Source organism: Brassica napus, chromosome C2 (genome assembly GCF_020379485.1).
Source record: "Brassica napus cultivar Da-Ae chromosome C2, Da-Ae, whole genome shotgun sequence".
NCBI lineage: Eukaryota > Viridiplantae > Streptophyta > Magnoliopsida > Brassicales > Brassicaceae > Brassica > Brassica napus.
In genome coordinates, this window is record NC_063445.1 from 20711666 (window position 1) to 20733970 (window position 22305).

Sequence of the window (22305 nt, forward strand, 5' to 3'; positions counted from 1 at the left end):
ACGAACTTCCGACGATATTACGATGCGGACGCACGAGACCAGAGTTCATCGGAAAAACTACGTACCGACGGAAAACGTTCCTCGGACAATTCCGACGTAGTGGATTCCTCGGTATATACCGACGGATGTTGGTTCGTCGGAATATACCCAACTAAACGGCCTCCTTTCCTTTTAGGAACCACCTACAAAAATATTTAAAGTTAGTAAATAGGAACAAGTTAGTAATCGACAATATAAAAAAAATATATTAATAAAAAAATTACCTTTTCAACCATCTCATTTATTTGCAATAGAGACAAGTTGGTTGAAGCTCCCGTAGAATCGCCGTCATCAGAGAGAGACTGAGATTAAGATACTATTTCAGCTTCCACCAAATCAACGACACCTTTGATCACGGGGTCCTGAATTTGACCCGTCGTCTTGTTAGTGTGAGCCACCTTAATGAGTTGGAGACGATCAACGGGATTACCGTCATTTGCTTCGATCTAAAAAACCGCCATTATTAGCCAAGGAATATATAAAATATTTATTTAAAAATATAAAGATAAATAATAATAAAAAACTTACAAGTTCATCCTCCTTAGTAGACATAGAGCAAGCGCCGAGGTTGTGCACATACATATCTTTCCCGCCACGATCGCTCTTCCGGTTCTTGGAGTTCCTAGAAGACGTCTCTTCAGTTTCTTCCTTCTCCCAATGAGCTATCAACTGCTCCCACACCGTCCCGTTGATGAACCGTGGCCTCTTGTTCTTCTGCCAAACTGTCTTCCACGCGTTTATCTGCTTCGTATAAGAGTCCATGGCCTTTTCGTTGAATTTCTTACGGACTGTTTCCGTAAGATCGGAGTGCCAGTTGAACTCTTGCTACAAAACAAACATAATTTAATAAGTAAATATATTTAAAAAAATGTAAAAACTTAAAAAAAAAATGAAGAGTTACTATACCGCAAACTGACGAAACCACAACTCTCGTTCGTCGGAAGGGATCACACTCCACTTTGGATATCCAAAACGGAGCATGGAGTACATCATCTGGTTGATGCTCCGGCTAATGCCATTTTTCGACTTGGTGAACCTTTAAAAAAAATACAAGTTAGCAAGTTAATTAAAGGAAAAAAACATAATGGTACAAATTAAAAAAAATACTAACCAAGTGCTATGTCCTCGTCGTGGGTTGGGTTGGAGAACCGGGAGATGCTCTCGACCTGGCTGTTGAACCAATAGATGAACTGGCATGACCCCCGGATCCTGTTGAGCAGCAGTGCGAGGGGCAGCGGGAGCTGGAGCGGGAATATATGCGGGAACCGAGTCATGAGACGATCCCGATGCACGGGAACTGCTCACCGAACTACGTCGAAGACGGGCTGCGGGGCGGGGTTCATCCTCGGCCCTAAAACAAAAAAATTAATACATCAAAAATATTTTCAAATCATTTCTATTTTTAATATTTTCATTTATATATTTACAAAAGGTTTTATAAACGTTTTAAAAAAACTATTAAACCTTTTATTATACATAGTTTATTACTAGAAACTTATAAAAAATAGCAAAACATTTAAACATTTTTATTATACATGATTTATATATATATATATATATATATATATATATATATATATGTATACACAATTATAAAAAATTTATAAATGAAAAAAATGTTGTTAAATATTTATAAATTTTTTTAAAAAACGTTTTATCATACATAGTTTATTAGTGGAAACTTATAAAAATTTAAAAAAAAATTAAAATTTTTATTATACATGTTATATATATATATGTATACAAAATTATAAAAAATTTATAAATATAGAAAAATGTTGTTAAATATTTTTAAAAAATTTTAAAAACGTTTTATTATATATATTTCATTAATGGAAACTTGAAAAACCTTTTTAAAAATCCAAAAACGTTTTGAAAAATCAAAAAACGTTTTTAAAAATCAAAAAACGTTTTTAAAAATCAAAAAACGTTTTTAAAAATATAAAAACGTTCCAAAAAAAACTAAAACAACAATCCAAACAACAATCATAACTTATATATCCTAAACTATCCATTCAATCTTAAAATTTTCAATCAAACAACCTAAAATCCGAGATCTAACTTCCAAAACCCTAAACAATTAAGATTAAAGAAGGTTTGGGATGATTCTTACATGATTTGGGGTTTGGGGAAGATATATGAGGGTGAGAAGAGGATTCGCCGGTGAAGGGAGGTGGATAATGGCCGGAATCGCCGGTGTAGAGGGAGGAATCGCCGTGAGAGAGAGGATTTTTGAGAGAAAGAGGCGGAAATAACGAAGAAGGAAGAAGGAGGGTTATTATATCTAAAGTTTCCGACGGACACGGGTTCGTCAGTATTCCGTCGGTATAATTAAAATATACCAAATGGCAATTCGCGAAAATTTTCACGCGGTTTGGTTCTCCCGGGCAAATTGGATTTCCGACGGAATGTGTCCGTCAGTATATTCCGACGGAATGTGTCCGACAGTATATTCTGACGGAATTCCGACGACCTAGTGTTTAGGGTGTTGATTACAAGTTTCTAAATGCAAAATCCATATCTTTGATAAGATATATAGTATTTGCATAAAGATTTAACAATAAAAATGTCTTTATAACACGATTTTACACAACAACATTTTTGTAATGTAAGATTATATGAATACGATTGTATAAGTATATGAGTGTTAAGATGAGATGTTATGAAAACAATGATATGCATACATAAATATTTTAATGAGTTGTTATATTTGAACGGTTGCGATCTAATACTATACTAAACACTTATTATGTGTTATTTTCATAATTTTGGCATCTAAATTTATAGATTTTTATGATTGAAATTTTTTAGAAACACATGTCGTCGGTAATTCGTCGGAATATACCGACGACATTCCGACGAACTAGACAAGTTTGTCGGAATGTCGTCGGTATATTCCGACGAATTACCGACGACCTTTCCAAATTTCAATGAAACCCAATGTCGTCGCTATGTCGTCGGTATATTGCGAGGAATTTCCGACGGACTAATAAAATAAAAAAAAAAACTAATCAGAATCTTCTGAATCTTCATCAAACTCCCCAACCTCGGCTTCTGGCTCCGAATGTACAACAGCATCATGTCCAAACACAGTCAAATTCTCAACGAGTTGAACATTTTCCAAATCTTCAACTGCCTGGGCGTTGCTGGTAGACTCTGGTTGCAATGGTTCATCATCATCAGAAGTTCCATCCACTCGTCCTCTTGGGTTGATTTGCGTTACAGTAACCCATGGATCGTCTCTGTACGTCACCCGAGGGTAACTGATGTAGCACACCTATACATATCAATTATACAAGTATTAGTAAAATATATAACATTAATTAATTATATTGGTAAAAAATTATGAATAGATTGACATACCTGATCAGCTTGCGAACCAAGAATGAAGGGATCATAATATTGAAGTTTCCGCCGCGAATGAACTGATGTGACACCAAACGCATCAATCTTCACTCCTCTATCTGGGGTGGTGTCATACCAATCACAATAGAATACTACACAACGCAATCCAACCATTCCAGGAAATTGGATTTCCAATATTTCTTTTATGTTGCCGTAGTAGACATCGTCACCGGAAGAAGATGAAACACCAGCATCATATGTTGTCTTAGAATGACCTTTCCTTGTGAATGCATATCCTCGCGTACAAAATTTAGGATATGATTTGACCACATAGTTTGGTTCCTGCACAAATTCGGGTATCCAATCATCGAACACAAGACCTCTGGCCAAACCACCATTCACCTATAAATTAAAAACATATATGATTGAAAAATTAATTAGTTTATATTAAATTTAAACTAATCATTTGCATAGGGTAATATGATATATGACTCACATAACTACGAAGCCACGCAGCAAATCTGTTATCTCTAAGTTGTCGAAGCTCATCTTCTGTTGCATGCATGTGAGTCATAGGCAACTCCGCCATATATACACTATATACAAAAATATTATCAATATGAAATAAATTTATTGAATATAATCTAACAATAAATGAATAAATATTTTTACCTCTCATATTGTAGAACATCTTCACAGTTGGTGAGCAAATATGTTTGCAAATGAGCGTGCTCAGTGTCCGTAAGTCTCCGCTTCGTGAATTTTCCACTAAGTCGTCCTATTTCCTTGAACATGCTTGGGACAGTAACATGATATGTTGCTCTCTCCCCTCTATCATCATGCCGAGCAGGTCTTCGGTGTTTTGTATGCACTTCTGGTGGAAAATAATTTTCAGCAAAGATTGCAGTTTCTTCATTGATCACCTGTGCCACTATATATCCTTCCACCCTGCTTTGATTTTTGACCATCTTCTTCAGATGATGCATATAACGCTCAAAAATATACATCCATCTGTACTGCACAGGACTACCAAGTTTCAATTCTCTTGCGAGATGAATAGCAAGATGTTCCATTACATCAAAGAATGATGGAGGAAAAATATCTTCTCAAGGTTGCACATGCTGACTGGTGCGTTTGTCTTCAAATTATTAATACCCTCTTCAGTCACTACTCTGCTGTATAAGTCGCGGAAGAAAACACTAATCCCTACATAGATAAAAGACATAATTTACGTAAGTATTAAGTTTTTATAAGCATAATTGTTAAATATAAAAATAAATTAAATTGTAAAAATATAAGATAGCTGCAATTGCTTCATGAACATTACGTGGCAATAATGCTGAAAAAGCAAACGGAAGGAGGTGCTGTATAATTACATGACAATCATGACTCTTCAAGCCAGTAAACTTTCCTTCGCTTCTATCAACGCAGTTCCCCAAATTTGATGCATATCCGTCAGGAAATTTCACTTTATCTGTAATCCAATCAAAGAACTCTTCTTTTCTAGCACCATCCAGCCGATAAATGGGAAAAGGGGCCGTACCGTTCTCATCAACGTGAAGTTCAGAACGATCACAGATATCGACTAAATCCAGCCTTGACTTCAAATTATCCTTCGTTTTACCTTGGATGTTAAAGGCTGTGTTCATCAGATTGTCGAAGAATTTCTTCTCAATATGCATGACATCTAAATTATGCCGCAATAGATGACTCTCCCCATATGGTAGATCCCAGAAATTACTCTTTTTGTGCCAGTTATGTAGCTCTCCAACCGCACTGACTCGAATGTTTTCATGTCCACCTACATCTGGCGTCCTTTCTGCATCAAAATACCTAAACTGCTTCAACAAATCTTTCCCACTAACTTCCTCAGGTGGACCATCAAACACCTGCTTGTTCTTCGTAAACGAAGTCTTACTCCTGCGGTATGGATGATCAGGTGGTAGAAATCATCTGTAACAGTCAAACCAACACGTTTTCCTTCCATTCTTTAGTTGGAAAGCATTTGTGTCATCTTGACAATATGGACATGATAGCCTCCCATGTGTTGTCCATCCAGATAACATACCATATGCTGGAAAGTCACTTATTGTCCACATAAGTACTGCCCGCATCTGAAAGTTTTCTTTGCACGAAACATCGTATGTCTCAAAACCATGCGCCCATAGTTGTTGCAACTCATATATCAGTGGTTGAAGAAACACATCTAGTGATCTTTTAGGATGATCTGGCCCGGGGACGAGAATTGAGAGAAACAAAAACTCTCGTCGCATGCACAAGCTCGGCCGTAAGTTGTACGGTGTCCCAATAACTGGCCATAGAGAATACTGTCTTCCATGCTTTCCAAATGGGCTGAAACCATCAGTAGATAATCCAAGATTAACATTTCTTCTCTCTTCCGCAAATTCTGGATATGTTGACTGGAAATGTTTCCAAGCCTTCGCATCTGAAGGATGTCTAATCTCACCATTTGTGGAATGCTCTGCATGCCATCTCATTGCTTTTGCTGTGCGCTCACACTGATACAACCTCTTCAATCTTTCCATCAAAGGCAAATACCACATTCTTTTGAATGGGATCGGAACTCTTCCCCTCGTCTCCTGATAACGAGGTTTCCCACAAAATTTGCATACATTCCGTGTCTCATCCGCTCTCCAGTAGATCATGCAGTTTTCAATACATACATCTATCACTTCATACGGTAGTTGAAGACCGGCAACAAGTTTATGAACCTCGTAGTATGAACCCGGTGCAAGGTTATCCTCAGGTAGAATACCTTTGACAAAATCAGTAATCGCATCCATACATTCTTCAGCCAAATTATAGTATGTCTTAATACCCATTAATCTAGTTGCAGATGATAAGACTTAATGACCATCTCTACAATTTTGATACAAAGGTTGTTTTCCTGCATCCAACATGTCAAAAAATCTTCTAGATTCGGGATTTGGTTCTTCCCCTCTATAATGATCATGTACCATCTGCTCAGTACCTACACCATAATCTATATCCGTTCTAGATTCTTCTAACCTAATATCAGGCTGAAGTTCACTAACAGGCTGAGGTTCGCTAGTACTACCATATTCATAACCAGTATCCCCATGAAGGTACCAAACTTTATAATTACGTGAAAACCCTTTCATATACAAATGAGTCCAAATATCAAATTCTTTTATAACCTTATTATTATTGCAAGTAGAGCAGGGACATCTTAACATACCACTTTTTGCATCTGGTTGCTGTTGAACAAGCCTCATGAATTCTCCAATCCATTGAACGTATTCTTCCGTAAGCAAATTGGTGTTCGGATCCAAATGAGGTTTATCCATCCACGAACGATAATAAACTTCTGAAGACATGATTTTCGCGGAATTGTTATGACTAAAGAGAATGAGGAGAGAATGAAGTGTGAATGAGTTGAATGAGGAGGGGTTGTATTTATAGGAAATTGCTTACGGCCCTCCGACGACTTTCCGACGAAATTCCGACGGATGTAAAGCAGTCCGTCGGAATTCCGTCGGTATTGTCCAATCTCAAACGGCTATACAACGGTCATATATATTTGTCGGCAACGGTCACATGGTTCGTCGGAAATTCGTCGGAAAATTCCGACGGAATACCGACGACTGTACTGTTAATCGGAATGTCGTCGGAAGTTCGTCGGTATATTCCGATGAATTTCCGACGACTACAACGGTTACATTTTTTATCGGAATGTCGTCGAAAAGTCGTCGGAAAATTCCGACGACCCATGTTTCGTCGGAATTCCGTCGGAAATGGCAGAGGGAATTCCGACGACTTCAAATTTTTGGATTTCGTCGGAAATTGGTCGGTAATCCGTCACAAACGTCCGACGACATTGATGTCCGTCGGAACCTCCGTTGGAATTCGGCGTGTTTTCTTGTAGTGTATATAGTTATGAGTAGGGACTATGTGAGAGGGCGGGGGTCCAGAAATGTCTGGACTAGCGACGCAGCTTTGGTGGGCGGGGGCTCAGAGACGTCTGGGCTAGCGACGCAGATTGTGTGGGGCGTGGGTGCAGAGATGTTTGCATTCGACGCAGTTTTGGAGGGCGGGGGTACAGAGACAGACTATACTAGCGACGCAGCGTATGTATATATATATCCGTATGAGGAGATGCAGAGTGTATGGACTAGCTATATGCTATCATCGCATTGTTTGGGTTGTGTGATGTTTTACGCATCTTGTTTGTTCATATTAGAGCTAAACTTCCATAGTGGGAGTTCTATTTACTCAAGTCAGTGGTTTGCGTGTTTAGCATCCCATACCTCACGGAGTAACTCCCCTGTTGCTCACCCCCATCTTCCCATTGCAGGTGAGCTTGCCGAGTAGTTGGATATCTGGACGGTTTGGTGTCTTGGGGATCACATATTTTATTCCGGTTTTTACATTCGATTTATTAGACGTATTTTATAAATCAATTTAAAGATATAATTCTTTTGTATTTATTTTATTAAATGCTTTGGTATTTTATTCGGTTTTGAATAACTCGGTTTGATTCGGTACTTTTCGGTAAGTAGCACGCCGGTCTCGAAAGAGGAGGAGACGGGTGTTACAATTTTTTTTATGTGACAACCCATCCCGCTCACTCGGAATCTGGCTCACAGCCCTGCAGGGCACCGACCTCAACCCCTCCATTATGAGTTCTCTCTGACTCCATAATTAGGTTGTTGGTGAGTCTCGAACCTAGAACCTCACCCTTTAACAACACTCTTCCAGGATGAATTGTCACCAATTGACTGCACAGAAATCGCTGAGCGAAGCTCCGTGCGTTTCGTCATCTTCTTCCTCGCCGGAGAAGATAATCTCATGAGAAAGCCCATTATTTAACTTTATTCATGTGGTATTTAATGGGTCTATTTGGGATTCAACTCAAGCCCATTAAGACATAATTATATCTATTATGCCCATAGTTTCTGTAACCAAGTTTGATGTGACACCATAAATGTAATGTTGCTTGCTTACATTTAGCAGCCTCACCAATAATTTACATGGGGATCATATACTATAATGGATTTTACTGAAAGATTTAGGAATGTGAGACATCATCTTGAATAGGCAGGCACCAGGTTTCATGAACTTCAATAATAATTATTGTTAGAGCATCATTATCCTAGAGATCCCTTAAGAGTCTCTTAATTAATTTTTAATATTATTTAAGTAGTAAATTTTGTTAAGAGACTTAGTTAAAAACTTTTAACTTTTATGTACTCTATTGCAAGTTTCTTATTTAAAGGTTTTTAAAAAAATTGTTAAAGTAGCAAGATTAAACACAAACAAGGTCTGTGCAAAGATTTATCCAGACAAATCGTGGTCTACTAACAAGCCGAGGTTATATTATAACATCAGAACCAGACTCTGAGGAGAGACTACTACTCTGCCTTGTATCTCTTCTCTAGTTCCTCCAAATGCTCAAGGTCTTTGTTGTACTTGCAGATGTGATGAATACACCTGTCAGTGAATATGAGAGAATATAAGTCAATTCAACTATATAAGTGTGAGGCGTGTGATAGTTGCTGATGTATGTACCAGTAGAGAAGGATCCCAGCCGCACACAGAACCACATTCCTCTGAGCCTTGTAGATCTGCCACACAAGTAAAACTTGCAAGTTTACTGAACCGAGACAAGAGAAGCCACAAACAACAGATTGAATATCCCTAAGGTTCGATTTATTACAAACGTGCAATCAACTAACAAAAGGCTCAGATCGATATTTCAAGAACAGAGGCAGCTAGAGCGGGATATATGTAATTATTACCTTCCACATGGGAAACACAGTTTCTCCACCCTTTTTGACGTTGGACAAGTACATCAATACAGTGGCGATCCGATGACCACCAAGCTGTTGGTTTACTTGGTCGTGAAAGAAGTCAAAATGCGGTTCATATTTTTGGCCATTCTCGTAGTGCAGTATTTGCATGGATTGTCCATTTTCTGATAGACAAAACAGGTAAAAAGAAGAAGAAAAAGAGATGAGTTACCTTTCTGCTACTAGAGAGAAAGTAAGAAACGATATTAAAAAATTATGAATATGCCTCAAACAATACCCTCGGGAAGAAAAGTCCAAGCAGCAAGTTTTGCCTCGACAGTAGCAACTATATCATCCTGCACCGACAATAATCAGTGAGAATCACAGAAAACCTATAGAATACCAACATTTGCATTCAAGCTACTTTGTCTAACAGCAGAAGAAGAGCATCCTATAGAGTGTTATTTGGGGGTATTAGTAACAGAGAACTAGTCTGCCCAGTTGGTGAAGTAAGCTAGCCAAATAGAATGCATACAAAATCAAGATTTAACCTCAGAAAGAAAAACATGATAAATATAACTGATTGCACGAAACAAAACCAGATTTATAACCACAGCTTCTTCTTCTAACAGGTCATTTAGAAAACTTTACAGAACAGAAGCTCACCTGTCTTTTGGAAAGAAACATTCCAGAACTTGTGCGTACTTCACTCGCTACGCTCTCCCCTGAATCATTATCAGCAACCATTGACTTCTCAAGCTTCCCTTTCGCCTTGAAAAAAAACAAAGTATCTGAATTCAGTCACACAGTCTCATAACATTCCATGATCAATCACTAAGTTCTCAAACAAACAAGGCAATAATCAAGAAGATGATTGATTGATTGATAGTACCAATAATCAAGCACTCCCGGCTCGAAACCCTAACTACAAAGACCATATCGATCACCAGCAGGAAAGAGTGAGAAATTAAACGATCAAAGATGGATAGAGAGAGGCGATTACCGAGGAGTTGAAACCCTGCGAAGGCGACGATGGAGGCGGCAGGCTGGAGTATGAGCGAGACGACCGACACGATGCATTTCTTCAGAAGCATAGGGTAAGGGAGAGTCAAGATGACGGCGATTGCGAAGAGAAGCCGAAAGAGGAGAGGAATCGGGAGAGAGACAGAGAGAAGCCGAAAGCGTTGAAACACCAAACCTCTCCTCCCCCACTCATTTTTGGACACATGCCCCACAAGAGACGTCCCTTGCTTCCCTTGATTAAGACACGTATCTTCTTATTAATGTATTTTTCATTTTATTTTTAATCCCAATTAGACTAAGATACACCCGTAAGAGATTGGGATAATGATGCTCTTAGTGGTTATGTTCCTTCTTGGGTCTCTCATCTCTATATTTAATTATAATTTAGAAACTAAATGATAAAAGCAAAAAATGAACTAATGACAGAGTGACAGCATTAAAGTGAGTCTCTTCAACTTTGTCAAAAGCTTCTTCTTCAACAATCGTTTCTCTCTCTTTCTTTTGCATTTTCTATTTTTTTTCATTATTGTTGTTGTTAGAAACGTGTCTAGAGTTGTCCGCTACGGGTGATTTTATACTCCATATGTTTTCTAAAGGTTGTCATTTTGAAAATTTTGTTTCATGTTACACAGAAATATATTTTAAAATTTTAGTAAAATATTTTTTTATAAATAAAATATAATATATATAATTTTAAATCTGGATTGTCGAAATATTTTAATTGGTAAAAATGATTTTTTAACCCTGAACTTTCAAAAATAAGCCAAAAAAACCTTGAACTCCAAAACAAACCATTTAAACTATCAACTACTAGTCAAACACGAAAAAACCATGAACTATCGTTGACCAAAATCAACCGTTAATTAAAATTTAACAGACGTTTAGTATCTAAACGTAGTCGTTTTGACAACACGAAAAATCATATTTTAAACCCAAAAATCCCCAATTCATCTACTTTAAATCCCTAATTTTTCATCTCTTTCTCTCTTCACGAAACCCAAACCTTTACAAAGGAAAGATGGGTCCGAAAAAGAGAGATAAACCCCTTGGATGCTTTGTCTTGTGTTTTAGATGATATGTGATTAAGATGGGTTTGTGTTTGTGTTTAGATTGTGAAGAAACCCACTGTTCATGATGCTAGAGAGAGAGATGAAGAAGTAGATGAGTTAAAGAGATGTTTTGAAATTGAGTTTTTATAAACGAAATGAAAAATTAGGGATTTAAGGAGGTGAATTGGGGAATTTCGGGTTTAGAATAGGGTTTTTTCATGTTGTCAAACGAAGACGTTTAGACATTACACGTCTGTTATTTTAACTAACGGATGATAATTACAAAATTAAAAGGCTTGGTCACCTAAAGTTTGTTGGTTTTTCGTATTTGACTAGTAGTTGATAGTTTAAATGACCTATTTTGTATTACAACAGTTTTTTTTGCTTATTTTTGAAAGTTCAAGGTTAAAATGTCAAATTTCCCTATTTTAATTAACATATGAATTTAATTACTACTAAATAATATTTTATTAGTTTGTGTGAGGGTGTCAACTAAAATGACACTTTTGTAACCATATGGAATATTTGTTTTTTTTCTCGCCTGTTTTACTAATGTTTGATTTGATTAGCCGTGACGGAATCAAAGGAACCGACTAGACTCATTAATCGAAATGTGAGAATATCTCACGGGGTTTAAGTAGAAAAAGCTGAAAATAGTAAGGATTCAAGTAAATATCAAAGTATACTAAAAGTAAAGAAAAAAACAGTGCACAAATACAAAAAAAGCTAGGCTGTGTGTAGACCCATTATAATAGAGGGATGGGGATTAGCTTTGTACATTATTTACGTGTCTAGTTTGGTGTTGGTGAATTGGCCAGTCAAATAGATGCATAAAAATAAGTTTCATATAAAATCTGGTCCAATACAAATACAAAAGGCCTGATTCGTATTGTACTTCTTATAAACGGATTTAACTTTACTTTACAGAACAGCATAAAGTTTTTGACAGATTCATTTTAAAACTAGTGCAAACGTGCGGCTACTCAGCTCTAATCATTATCAAACATTCCAGCTTTTCGCCTTGAAAAAAAACAAAGTATCTGAATTATCAACTTGTCACATACATTCCATGATCAATCACTAAGTTCTCAAACAAACAAGGCAATAATCAAGAAGATGATTGATTGATTGATAGTACCAATAATCAAGCACTCCCGGCTCGAAACCCTAACTACAAAGACCATATCGATCACCAGCAGGAAAGAGTGAGAAATTAAACGATCAAAGATGGATAGAGAGAGGCGATTACCGAGGAGTTGAAACCCTGCGAAGGCGACGATGGAGGCGGCAGGCTGGAGTATGAGCGAGACGACCGACACGATGCATTTCTTCAGAAGCATAGGGTAAGGGAGAGTCAAGATGACGGCGATTGCGAAGAGAAGCCGAAAGAGGAGAGGAATCGGGAGAGAGACAGAGAGAAGCCGAAAGCGTTGAAACACCAAACCTCTCCTCCCCCACTCATTTTTGGACACATGCCCCACAAGAGACGTCCCTTGCTTCCCTTGATTAAGACACGTATCTTCTTATTAATGTATTTTTCATTTTATTTTTAATCCCAATTAGACTAAGATACACCCGTAAGAGATTGGGATAATGATGCTCTTAGTGGTTATGTTCCTTCTTGGGTCTCTCATCTCTATATTTAATTATAATTTAGAAACTAAATGATAAAAGCAAAAAATGAACTAATGACAGAGTGACAGCATTAAAGTGAGTCTCTTCAACTTTGTCAAAAGCTTCTTCTTCAACAATCGTTTCTCTCTCTTTCTTTTGCATTTTCTATTTTTTTTCATTATTGTTGTTGTTAGAAACGTGTCTAGAGTTGTCCGCTACGGGTGATTTTATACTCCATATGTTTTCTAAAGGTTGTCATTTGAAAATTTTGTTTCATGTTACACAGAAATATATTTTAAAATTTTAGTAAAATATTTTTTTATAAATAAAATATAATATATATAATTTTAAATCTGGATTGTCGAAATATTTTAATTGGTAAAAATGATTTTTTAACCCTGAACTTTCAAAAATAAGCCAAAAAAACCTTGAACTCCAAAACAAACCATTTAAACTATCAACTACTAGTCAAACACGAAAAAACCATGAACTATCGTTGACCAAAATCAACCGTTAATTAAAATTTAACAGACGTTTAGTATCTAAACGTAGTCGTTTTGACAACACGAAAAAATCATATTTTAAACCCAAAAATCCCCAATTCATCTACTTTAAATCCCTAATTTCATCTCTTTCTCTCTTCACGAAACCCAAACCTTTACAAAGGAAAAGATGGGTCCGAAAAAGAGAGATAAAACCCCTTGGATGCTTTGTCTTGTGTTTTAGATGATATGTGATTAAGATGGGTTGTGTTTGTCTAAGATTGTGAAGAAACCCACTGTTCATGATGCTAGAGAGAGAGATGAAGAAGTAGATGAGTTAAAGAGATGTTTGAAATTGAGTTTTATAAAACAAGAAATGAAAAATTAGGGATTTAAGGATGTGAATTGGGGAATTTCGGGTTTAGAATAGGGTTTTTTCATGTTGTCAAAACGAAGACGTTTAGACATTAAACGTCTGTTAATTTTTAACTAACGGATGATTAATTACAAAATTAAAAAGGCTTGGTCAACTAAAGTTTGTGGTTTTTCGTATTTGACTAGTAGTTGATAGTTTAAATGACCTATTTTGTATTACAAAGTTTTTTTTGCTTATTTTTGAAAGTTCAAGGTTAAAATGTCAAATTTCCCTATTTTAATTAACATATGAATTTAATTACTAACTAAAATAATATTTTATTAGTTTGTGTGAGGGTGTCAACTAAAATGACACTTTTGTAAACATATGGAATATTATGTTTTTTTCTCGCCTGTTTAACTAATGTTGATTTGATTAGCCGTGACGGAATCAAAGGAACCGACTAGACTCATTAATCGAAATGTGAGAATATCTCACGGGGTTTAAGTAGAAAAAGCTGAAAATAGTAAGGATTCAAAGTAAATATCAAAGTATACTAAAAGTAAAGAAAAAAAACAGTGCACAAAATACAAAAAAAGCTAGGCTGTGTGTAGACCCATTATATAGAGGGATGGGGATTAAGCTTTGTACATATTTACGTGTCCATTTTGGAATTGACTAGTTCTTGATTTGAAGTCATGAGATCTCTCTCAATGGGACCGTTTCTTCATACATGTTGGTCCGTGTCACATGTGTGGTTTGTGTACGTATCGTATACTTATAAATACGTACCGTGTTAATGTTATATGTCTACTACACAAGTCAAAACATAAACCTACTTGCATATATTGCCTAAGGGTTAACTGTAACTTAGTGTGAAAGAAAGAAATGCAACATATCAGAACTATTATATAGTCAAACATGCATGAGATTTTTACATTAAAATCATCCTATTGTTAATTAGTCTTATGAATATTAGACTTAGGTTGAGTTGCGAGTAGCTGTTGAGTCGGCCTACGCTGCCGAGTTCAAAAGTCAGTCAATAGTCATTATAACCTTTTATATTTATTGGTTGCTATTTTTTTTTTTTTTTTTTTGGTCAAACCTTTTCCATTAAAACTTAAACTGAAACATTGTTGCCAATCTCTGAGAGATTGTTTGAGTACTGAAACAGAGAGTTTTTTGCCAGCGAATCCGTTTGGACGTTACAGACTCGAGAGATAAACTGAAACGAGATAGAGTTGAAGGATTTACTCAACACGCCTAGGTCATGGAGAATCCCTCGAAGAGAAATCACAGACTAATACTTTTATCATCTTTATTCTTTAGGCAGTTTAGTACTAATACTTTTAAGGATATAAATGTGCTTATAATAATGTCAGACGTATATTATATAGATTGGAAGTATGAAACCATGGTAGGTATCTACAACTAATAAAAAGAATTATAGTTTATCATTAAAGAATAGCCACAATCTGTCAAGCCTTCCTGGTAATTAATTGATTTCGATAAAAGATATATATAACAGAGCTATAATATAAAACTAAACTAAGAAAAGCTTAGTGGATAATTAGATAAGCAGCAACTTTGGCACTATAACATTGACAAAACATCTACTGCGTGAAGCTTTTTGTATAGAATTGTACATAATAAATACATTTTACATTTGCATACACGCGTGTGTATGTATAGATCCTTAAGTTATCGGTAGTACTAATTAATTCAATTGTGTTAAGTTGAAATGTTTTAAAGGGATGTGAGATCTATCCGGATGAATTCATTAATTAGTACCAGTGTATAAAGAACATGAATGATGCTACGTTTTCACTTTCACATCAATAAAACGAAAATTCAAATGTTTTCTTGTTTTGAGGCTGTATACATACTTTACACATGCTAAAATATAAAAAGAATGGTTTTTTAAGTTGTAAAAAAAGTTTAGAAGTATTCGTTTTCCGATGCACGTCCCACTATTATGTTGTTTAAGAACATAATTATTTATGTACCACCTAACCTATTTTATTTCATAGTCTTATAATTTGGTATAACAATGAAATGATAATTTCGTACACATGAACCGTTAAACTTGTTTCCTTAAATGCATGAGAAAAATAACATACTAATATAAGCAATTACTTTCTTGTATTTGCGTATTTGTATAGATTTATGAATCAATAAAAAGATTATATATATATATATATATATATATATATATATATATATATTATTTTACCAGACACTGAAACAAAGACATGAAGTGGAAACATCTTTCTTAGGAAAACGATGAAATGTATCTGAGTTTGATTGGGAGCCCATATGCCACTAAACTATAGAGATAAAGATGTTATATAGACAAAAAAAGAAAAAGAAAAAATAGGCTATAGAATGCAACAACCGTAATTTGTCATTACAAAGTTATCGTTCTAGTTTGCAGTGTTCTATAAAAATCTGTTTATGTTGCTGACGAAAAAAATATGCCACAGAAATTAATAAAGTTATACGTAGCAAGGAGACAAAAATGATAGTATAGGTCATAATCGGCCAACGCCGACCAAAGTCCAAAAAGATATACAAAAAGATCTGAATTCTGAACACTTCTTGTGTGCATATCTCGATGGCAACTTGTACCAGATTACTAACGTCTTTCAACAATTAGCTAAGTTAGCATACATTATCACGAGGCCTGGCCATTTTAACCTGGATCCGAAAACTCGAACCAGAACCGACCCAAAAATACCCGACCTGGAATCGGACCGAAAATTTACAAGTATCTTTTGAGGATAAATTTCTTTTACCCGAAAGAACCGGAACCGGTCCGAATAGACCCGGATCCGAAAAGAACCGACCTGAATAGACTCGACCTGATAAGAACCAATTTGTACCCGACTTAAAAACATATATATCTAAAACTATGATGTTTTTGTGTTCTATTTTTTATATGTATTATTTTATAATTTAGTTGAAATATCTTCTGTTAACAACATTTTTTATTATTTTGTAACATTCTTTAAGTAATTTGAAACTTTAAAATGTAAAATTTAGAGTTTAAAAATATTTTATTTTAATTATTAATAGTTTCATTTAAGTTATTTTGTAAAGTTTTAGATATATATGATAAATATCAATTAAATTTGATGGAATTGGGTATGTCATGTCTTTTTCAGATCCTAAATACCCGAAACCGACTCGGATCCGATATGGATCCGAAAAATTACGGGTATTTTATGGGTATTTTAATTATAGATCTGATCCGACATGGATCCGAGAAGAACTGATCCGAACCCGAACCGAAAATTCCTAAGTACCTATTGGGTCTAAATATTTAGAATCCGAAAGACCCGGATCCGAAAGGAACCGGCCCGAATCCGATCCGAAGACCTGAACGCCCAGGCCTAATTATCACTATCTGACTAAGACTAAGAGGATTTTAAGGCTTTTTTGTGTTGACACTAAATACTTCAACGATAAAAAGGAGAGAAGAATACTTCAACGAAAATTAAATGAACACGAAGACATTAGACTAATACTCAAAACAGTCTTTATTACGGTGTCTACACTATTTTTCTAAGTATCACTATGCATCAATTCATCTTGCCAAATGTTTCCAGATATGAATAAACAGATTAAAGAAAGTTAAAAAGAAATTAATTCATGTTGCTGTGTAGTAAAAATAAGAGTCTGGAACTCGAGTAAAAAAATCGATGAATGATTAATGCAAATATATCATTCAGGCGTCTGTATCATTCCATTGAAATTTGGTAGCTACAATTACCTGAGTTCACCGATTTTTCAATGTTTGGTCAAAATAAACCAAACTGGTACTGAAAAATGTGTTCCATGATCACTTTATAGTGTAGCAGGAAATCAAATATATATAGTTGAAAAACGACACGACCCATCTCGTTAACTATTCATTACATATCTACTAACTCAACATGGACTCGTTCATGCTCATCGATCAGTGATCATTGATATATGACGAGAGGCCTGCGTATTTAATTTAACCTCCTTGTTGTACAAAATGAATATATTGATATCATTATCAATTATAATGCAAGATATATAGACATATAGAGCTATATGTGTCACTACCGTCCAAGTTGACCATGCTACAGGAGAACAAAACATTTCGTAACGAATATCAATTAATGTGACGATGATGATATAAGATAATGCCTACTGCACGTAACATGTGAATCTGAAATAACCATTCAACAACGATTATTGACTATAAGACAATAGCTCCCATGAGTTGGATTATATTATTTGAGAAAAATATGAGATTAACCAAATTGACGAGGCCTACCACGAGAATGTAGTGTCAGTCTGATAAACTGTTGTAGGTTGAGAGGTGCATAATTTCACTTCTTTTGATTTTCATTATTTAATTTCGCTTCATTAATGTTAATATAAATGAACACATTCACATACATTTAATAAGTGGAAATGTATATGTATATATGAACATGAATGTATGCCGTATGTATGTTTTGATATTTGTCTACCTAAATAAATAATTGAATTATTAGAACGAACCGAGTCATAACAATAAGAGATCGATTAATAACGAAGAATATCCCTATTTTCCAATGTCAACAACTTCTTTAGAGAAAAACAGGTTTCGATGTTCACCATGGCTTTTCATATAAAAATCCAAACAATTTTTTTGTAGATTTTCGATATGCATGACGGTACATACATAAAACAAAATGAGAAATGACAAACTACAAATATTTTACGATACGTTTACAAACATAAGAGACTGCCTTAAACGTATACTGAAGACAACGGTGTATCACAATTTACCGCCAAGTTCCAAACTTCTACCAAAATTCAATCTATTAAAACAGAAGTATAAATCATAATTACTTTAAAAACAACCTGTTAAATGTTTCATCCATTCTAAGCGACCGAACAGAAAACGGCTTCATGGCCCCATGCATAGCAGGCCCATTAAACATATCACATATCACCAATGACTAAATTACACGTCAGCATATTTTAAAGACAACGGACCTCTCTCCTCACGGGTAGTATCCAAACAAAACGTACATTAGCTGCGCATAGCTTGTACTCAACTACTCATGCAACCTCTACGGTGATAACGTTACCTCACCCCAGTTTGTTACACCACTGCTTAATGCTAACCAGCGCATTGTGCTTCAGCGCATGTTAGTCACAAGCACAATACAAAAAAAAACTCAAACGTCAAAGCCCAATGTGATAACCTTCTTCCCTGTCTCGATTCGAACGGTCCCGTTTCCCCGGGAAAAACGGAAACTGTAACAGTCTCTGTGTTTCGTTCTTCAACAACACCTTTTACAAAATGAAAAATTTATAAAATTATAATCTCTACTATAATAAAGTCTTACAGTCTCTCTACTTTCTCGTGTTTATATACCAAAACAAATGAATGTGTTAAAAGCCTCACTCACTCTTTCTTCTATCCAACAAAATCAAGAAACCACTTCTTGACCTCTCTCTTCATCTTCTCCTTCTCCTTCTTATTTCCTTTTTCTCTCACTCAGATCTCGGCAAGTTCTCCACCGGTTATGGAGATGGAATGAGTGGCCGCCGTCTCAGCGACTGCTGCAAGGATATGGACTTGTTATGCGGAGAGGATTCCTCCGACGTGTTTTCCGGCGAATCAACGGCTGATATCTCGTCGGAGGAGATTGATTCTTGGCCTGAGGAGTCAATAGCAAGCTGTATAGAGGACGAGAGACACTTTGTTCCAGGACTTGACTATCTCTCTAGGTTCCACTCTCAATCTCTCGACGCTTCCGCTCGAGAAGACTCTGTCTCATGGATACTCAAGGCAAGCGTCTAAATATTTTTCTATCTCTCTATCAACTTATTTTTCCGGTGAGTAACGCCGGGAGAGTTTACCGATGCTAAAATACGCCGGTCAAGTCGTTTACATGCAGAGATGGCGTTTTGAGACTGTGCTATTGTTTGGTTACAGGTACAAGCGTATTACAAGTTTCAGCCTTTAACGGCGTACCTCGCCGTTAACTACATGGATCGGTTTCTCTACGCTCGCCGGTTACCGGTAAAGTTTTTAAAACGTCAACATTAATATTCTCTCTGCTTTTTGATAATTTTGATATGACAAATAAGTCATAGTTTTCACTTTTGATGGCATCTATTGACTTTTCTTCAGAGATTTGAAAACGACTTTGGTGTATGGAAGCTAATTTTATTTATGAAAAATAACGAATAATAGATGTAAATGGAGGTATTGATAGAGCAGGAGCGTAGGAGCGGGATGGGGGAGATTTTATTTACTTTATTTAAATGAATTTCTCTTAGTATTATTTAATATTTTTATATTATTATTTTCATAATAATATATATTATATTTTAGATGATATAATAATATTATACTTTGCTGTAAACTTTCCACTCCATATATCTGCTTTATATATGACTTTTGATTATGGTTTTAAAACGCTCCTCTACTAAGCCTTAGACTTATTATCCGAGATCCGGATTCGATCCGAGATCCGTTCTGGATCCGTTCTGAAAATAGGATATCCGGGATGCCCGGATCCGAATCCGGATAGTAAAATCTTGGATCCGTGCAAACCGAATCCGGATCCGGATATCTTAATTTTTAGGTCCGGATATCCGGATCCGGATCCGTATTTTTAAAATACATTAAATTTTTTAATTTTATTAATATTTATATTTGATATATTAATATTTATACATGAATTAATCTTATAATATTATATTTTAGTTTTTACAATATTATGAACATAAATATATTTATAAATATTTAATTTATGTATTATATTAAAATAATTAGTATTTTTTGTTAAATTTTTTTTTTTAATTATTTTGACGGATTCGGATATCCACGGATAATAGAATATCGAGACGGATATCCGAAACCCGGATATCCGAAACCCGGATATCCGAAAACCACGAATCCGGATCCGGATATTAAATCCACAGATCCGACGGATCCGGATACCCTAAATTTCTCGGATATCCGGATCCGTCCCAGGGCTATTCTCTACTATAATAATATTTTAGATTAATCAATCATGAGATTAAATCATCTTTCTTTGAACAGGAAACGAGTGGTTGGCCAATGCAGCTTTTAGCAGTGGCATGCTTGTCTTTAGCTGCCAAGATGGAGGAAGTTCTCGTTCCTCTTCTTTTTGATTTCCAGGTAAGTTCGGTTCTGTTCTAAAGTTTCATTTTATAGACTCTGGATGGCTCCAATATGTTTATTTAATTCGCCTCTCATTGTTTGTAATGTAGGTTGAAGGAGTGAAGTATATATTTGAGGCAAAGACGATACAAAGAATGGAACTTCTTGTTCTGAGTGTGTTAGATTGGAGACTAAGATCCGTTACACCCTTCAGCTTCCTCAGCTTCTTTGCTTACAAGATTGATCCTCAGGGAACCTCTCTTGGGTTCTTTCTCACGCATGCAACTAAGATTATACTCTCCAACATTAAAGGTAATGTAATGTTGTATATTTATCATACGTTCACTGGTCTGGTTCTAACAAAAAAACAATATTGGCAGAAGCGAGCTTTCTTGATTACAGACCATCGAGCATAGCTGCAGCTGCTATTCTATGTGTAGCCAACGAGCTACCTTCTTTATCCTCTGCTGTAAACCCCAACGAGAGCCCTGAGACTTGGTGTGATGGATTAAGCAAAGTAAGTTGGATTTATAATATATTTGATAAAACAGAGGACTAAAAACTATTGTCTTTTGATTAATATTTTTTTATTTTTTCAGGAGAAGATTGTGAGATGCTACAGGCTAATGAAAGCCATGGCGATAGAGAATAACAGGAGAAATTCACCAAAAGTGATAGCAAAGCTCAGAGTGAGCGTAAGAGCAGCATCCACATTGATGATGCCAAGTGAAGAACCCTCTTTCTCATCATCAGCATCCTTATCTTCTCCATGTAAAAGAAGGAAACTAAGTGATTACTCGTGGGTAGGTGATGACAACTCCAGCTCAGAATAAACAGAGGTGTGGGGGGGGGGGGGGGGGGGGGGGAAGTAGAGTATAACATGAAGTACATGGTTAATGATAATAAGTGCAAGATTCTAAAAAGGGTATTAAATTAAAAGCATGATTAATGGTAAGATTTGCATTAGTTGGGAGAGACAATGGTCATCATTAATGACTTTGCAGATTCCCAAGGAGAAGAAAGTGAGTGAGCGTGATAAACACACGTGTGAGAAGATAAGATCATGAGTGTTTTTATGCGTGTGAGAGAGAAGGGCATGGATGCATTACAGTCACAGTTGTGGAAGATCTTTAGTGAAGGTTTGAATTTCAGACAGAGGCCTTTGTCTTAATGGTTCGCAGAAGTCGTGGACCCCAAGCTTCTTCGGGTAGTTGCGAGTGTATATATGTTCTTTTTCTTTGGGAGTGAACCCTAATACTTTTGATTCTTTGTGTGCGACTGCACGCGCCGGAGGCGTGTCTTGCACGTGTTTGCTTCTTTTTTTCTCTTCAAATATTTTATTTTTGGCGAGAAGTTTTGTGTTTTGATTTACATTTTGCACTCCCTATGCATGCCTGTAAGGCGTCACGTGTGTATATTTTATATGATTTGTTTCTTTTCTATAATTGAAATTGTCTTCGAAGTT

General features: G+C 35.9%; 2 protein-coding genes across 2 annotated transcripts; one reads left to right on the top strand and one right to left on the bottom strand.

Moving 5' to 3' along the window:
* Positions 1-8618: 8618 nt before the first annotated feature.
* Positions 8619-10415, bottom strand: LOC106444741 (probable prolyl 4-hydroxylase 7). The gene is made up of 6 exons (XM_013886188.3): positions 10159-10415; positions 9822-9919; positions 9454-9511; positions 9165-9340; positions 8935-8990; positions 8619-8856 (listed from the first exon to the last, which is right to left on the bottom strand). Exons 1-6 carry the CDS (start codon positions 10247-10249, stop codon positions 8778-8780), a joined length of 558 nt encoding a protein of 185 aa, XP_013741642.1. The 5' UTR covers positions 10250-10415; the 3' UTR covers positions 8619-8777.
* Positions 10416-18905: 8490 nt separating this feature from the next.
* Positions 18906-22305, top strand: LOC106441081 (cyclin-D1-1-like). Its single transcript, XM_013882861.3, has 6 exons — positions 18906-19496; positions 19644-19730; positions 20760-20858; positions 20951-21152; positions 21221-21357; positions 21440-22305. The coding sequence occupies exons 1-6, from the start codon at positions 19242-19244 to the stop codon at positions 21671-21673; spliced, it is 1014 nt and encodes a 337-aa protein (XP_013738315.2). The 5' UTR covers positions 18906-19241; the 3' UTR covers positions 21674-22305.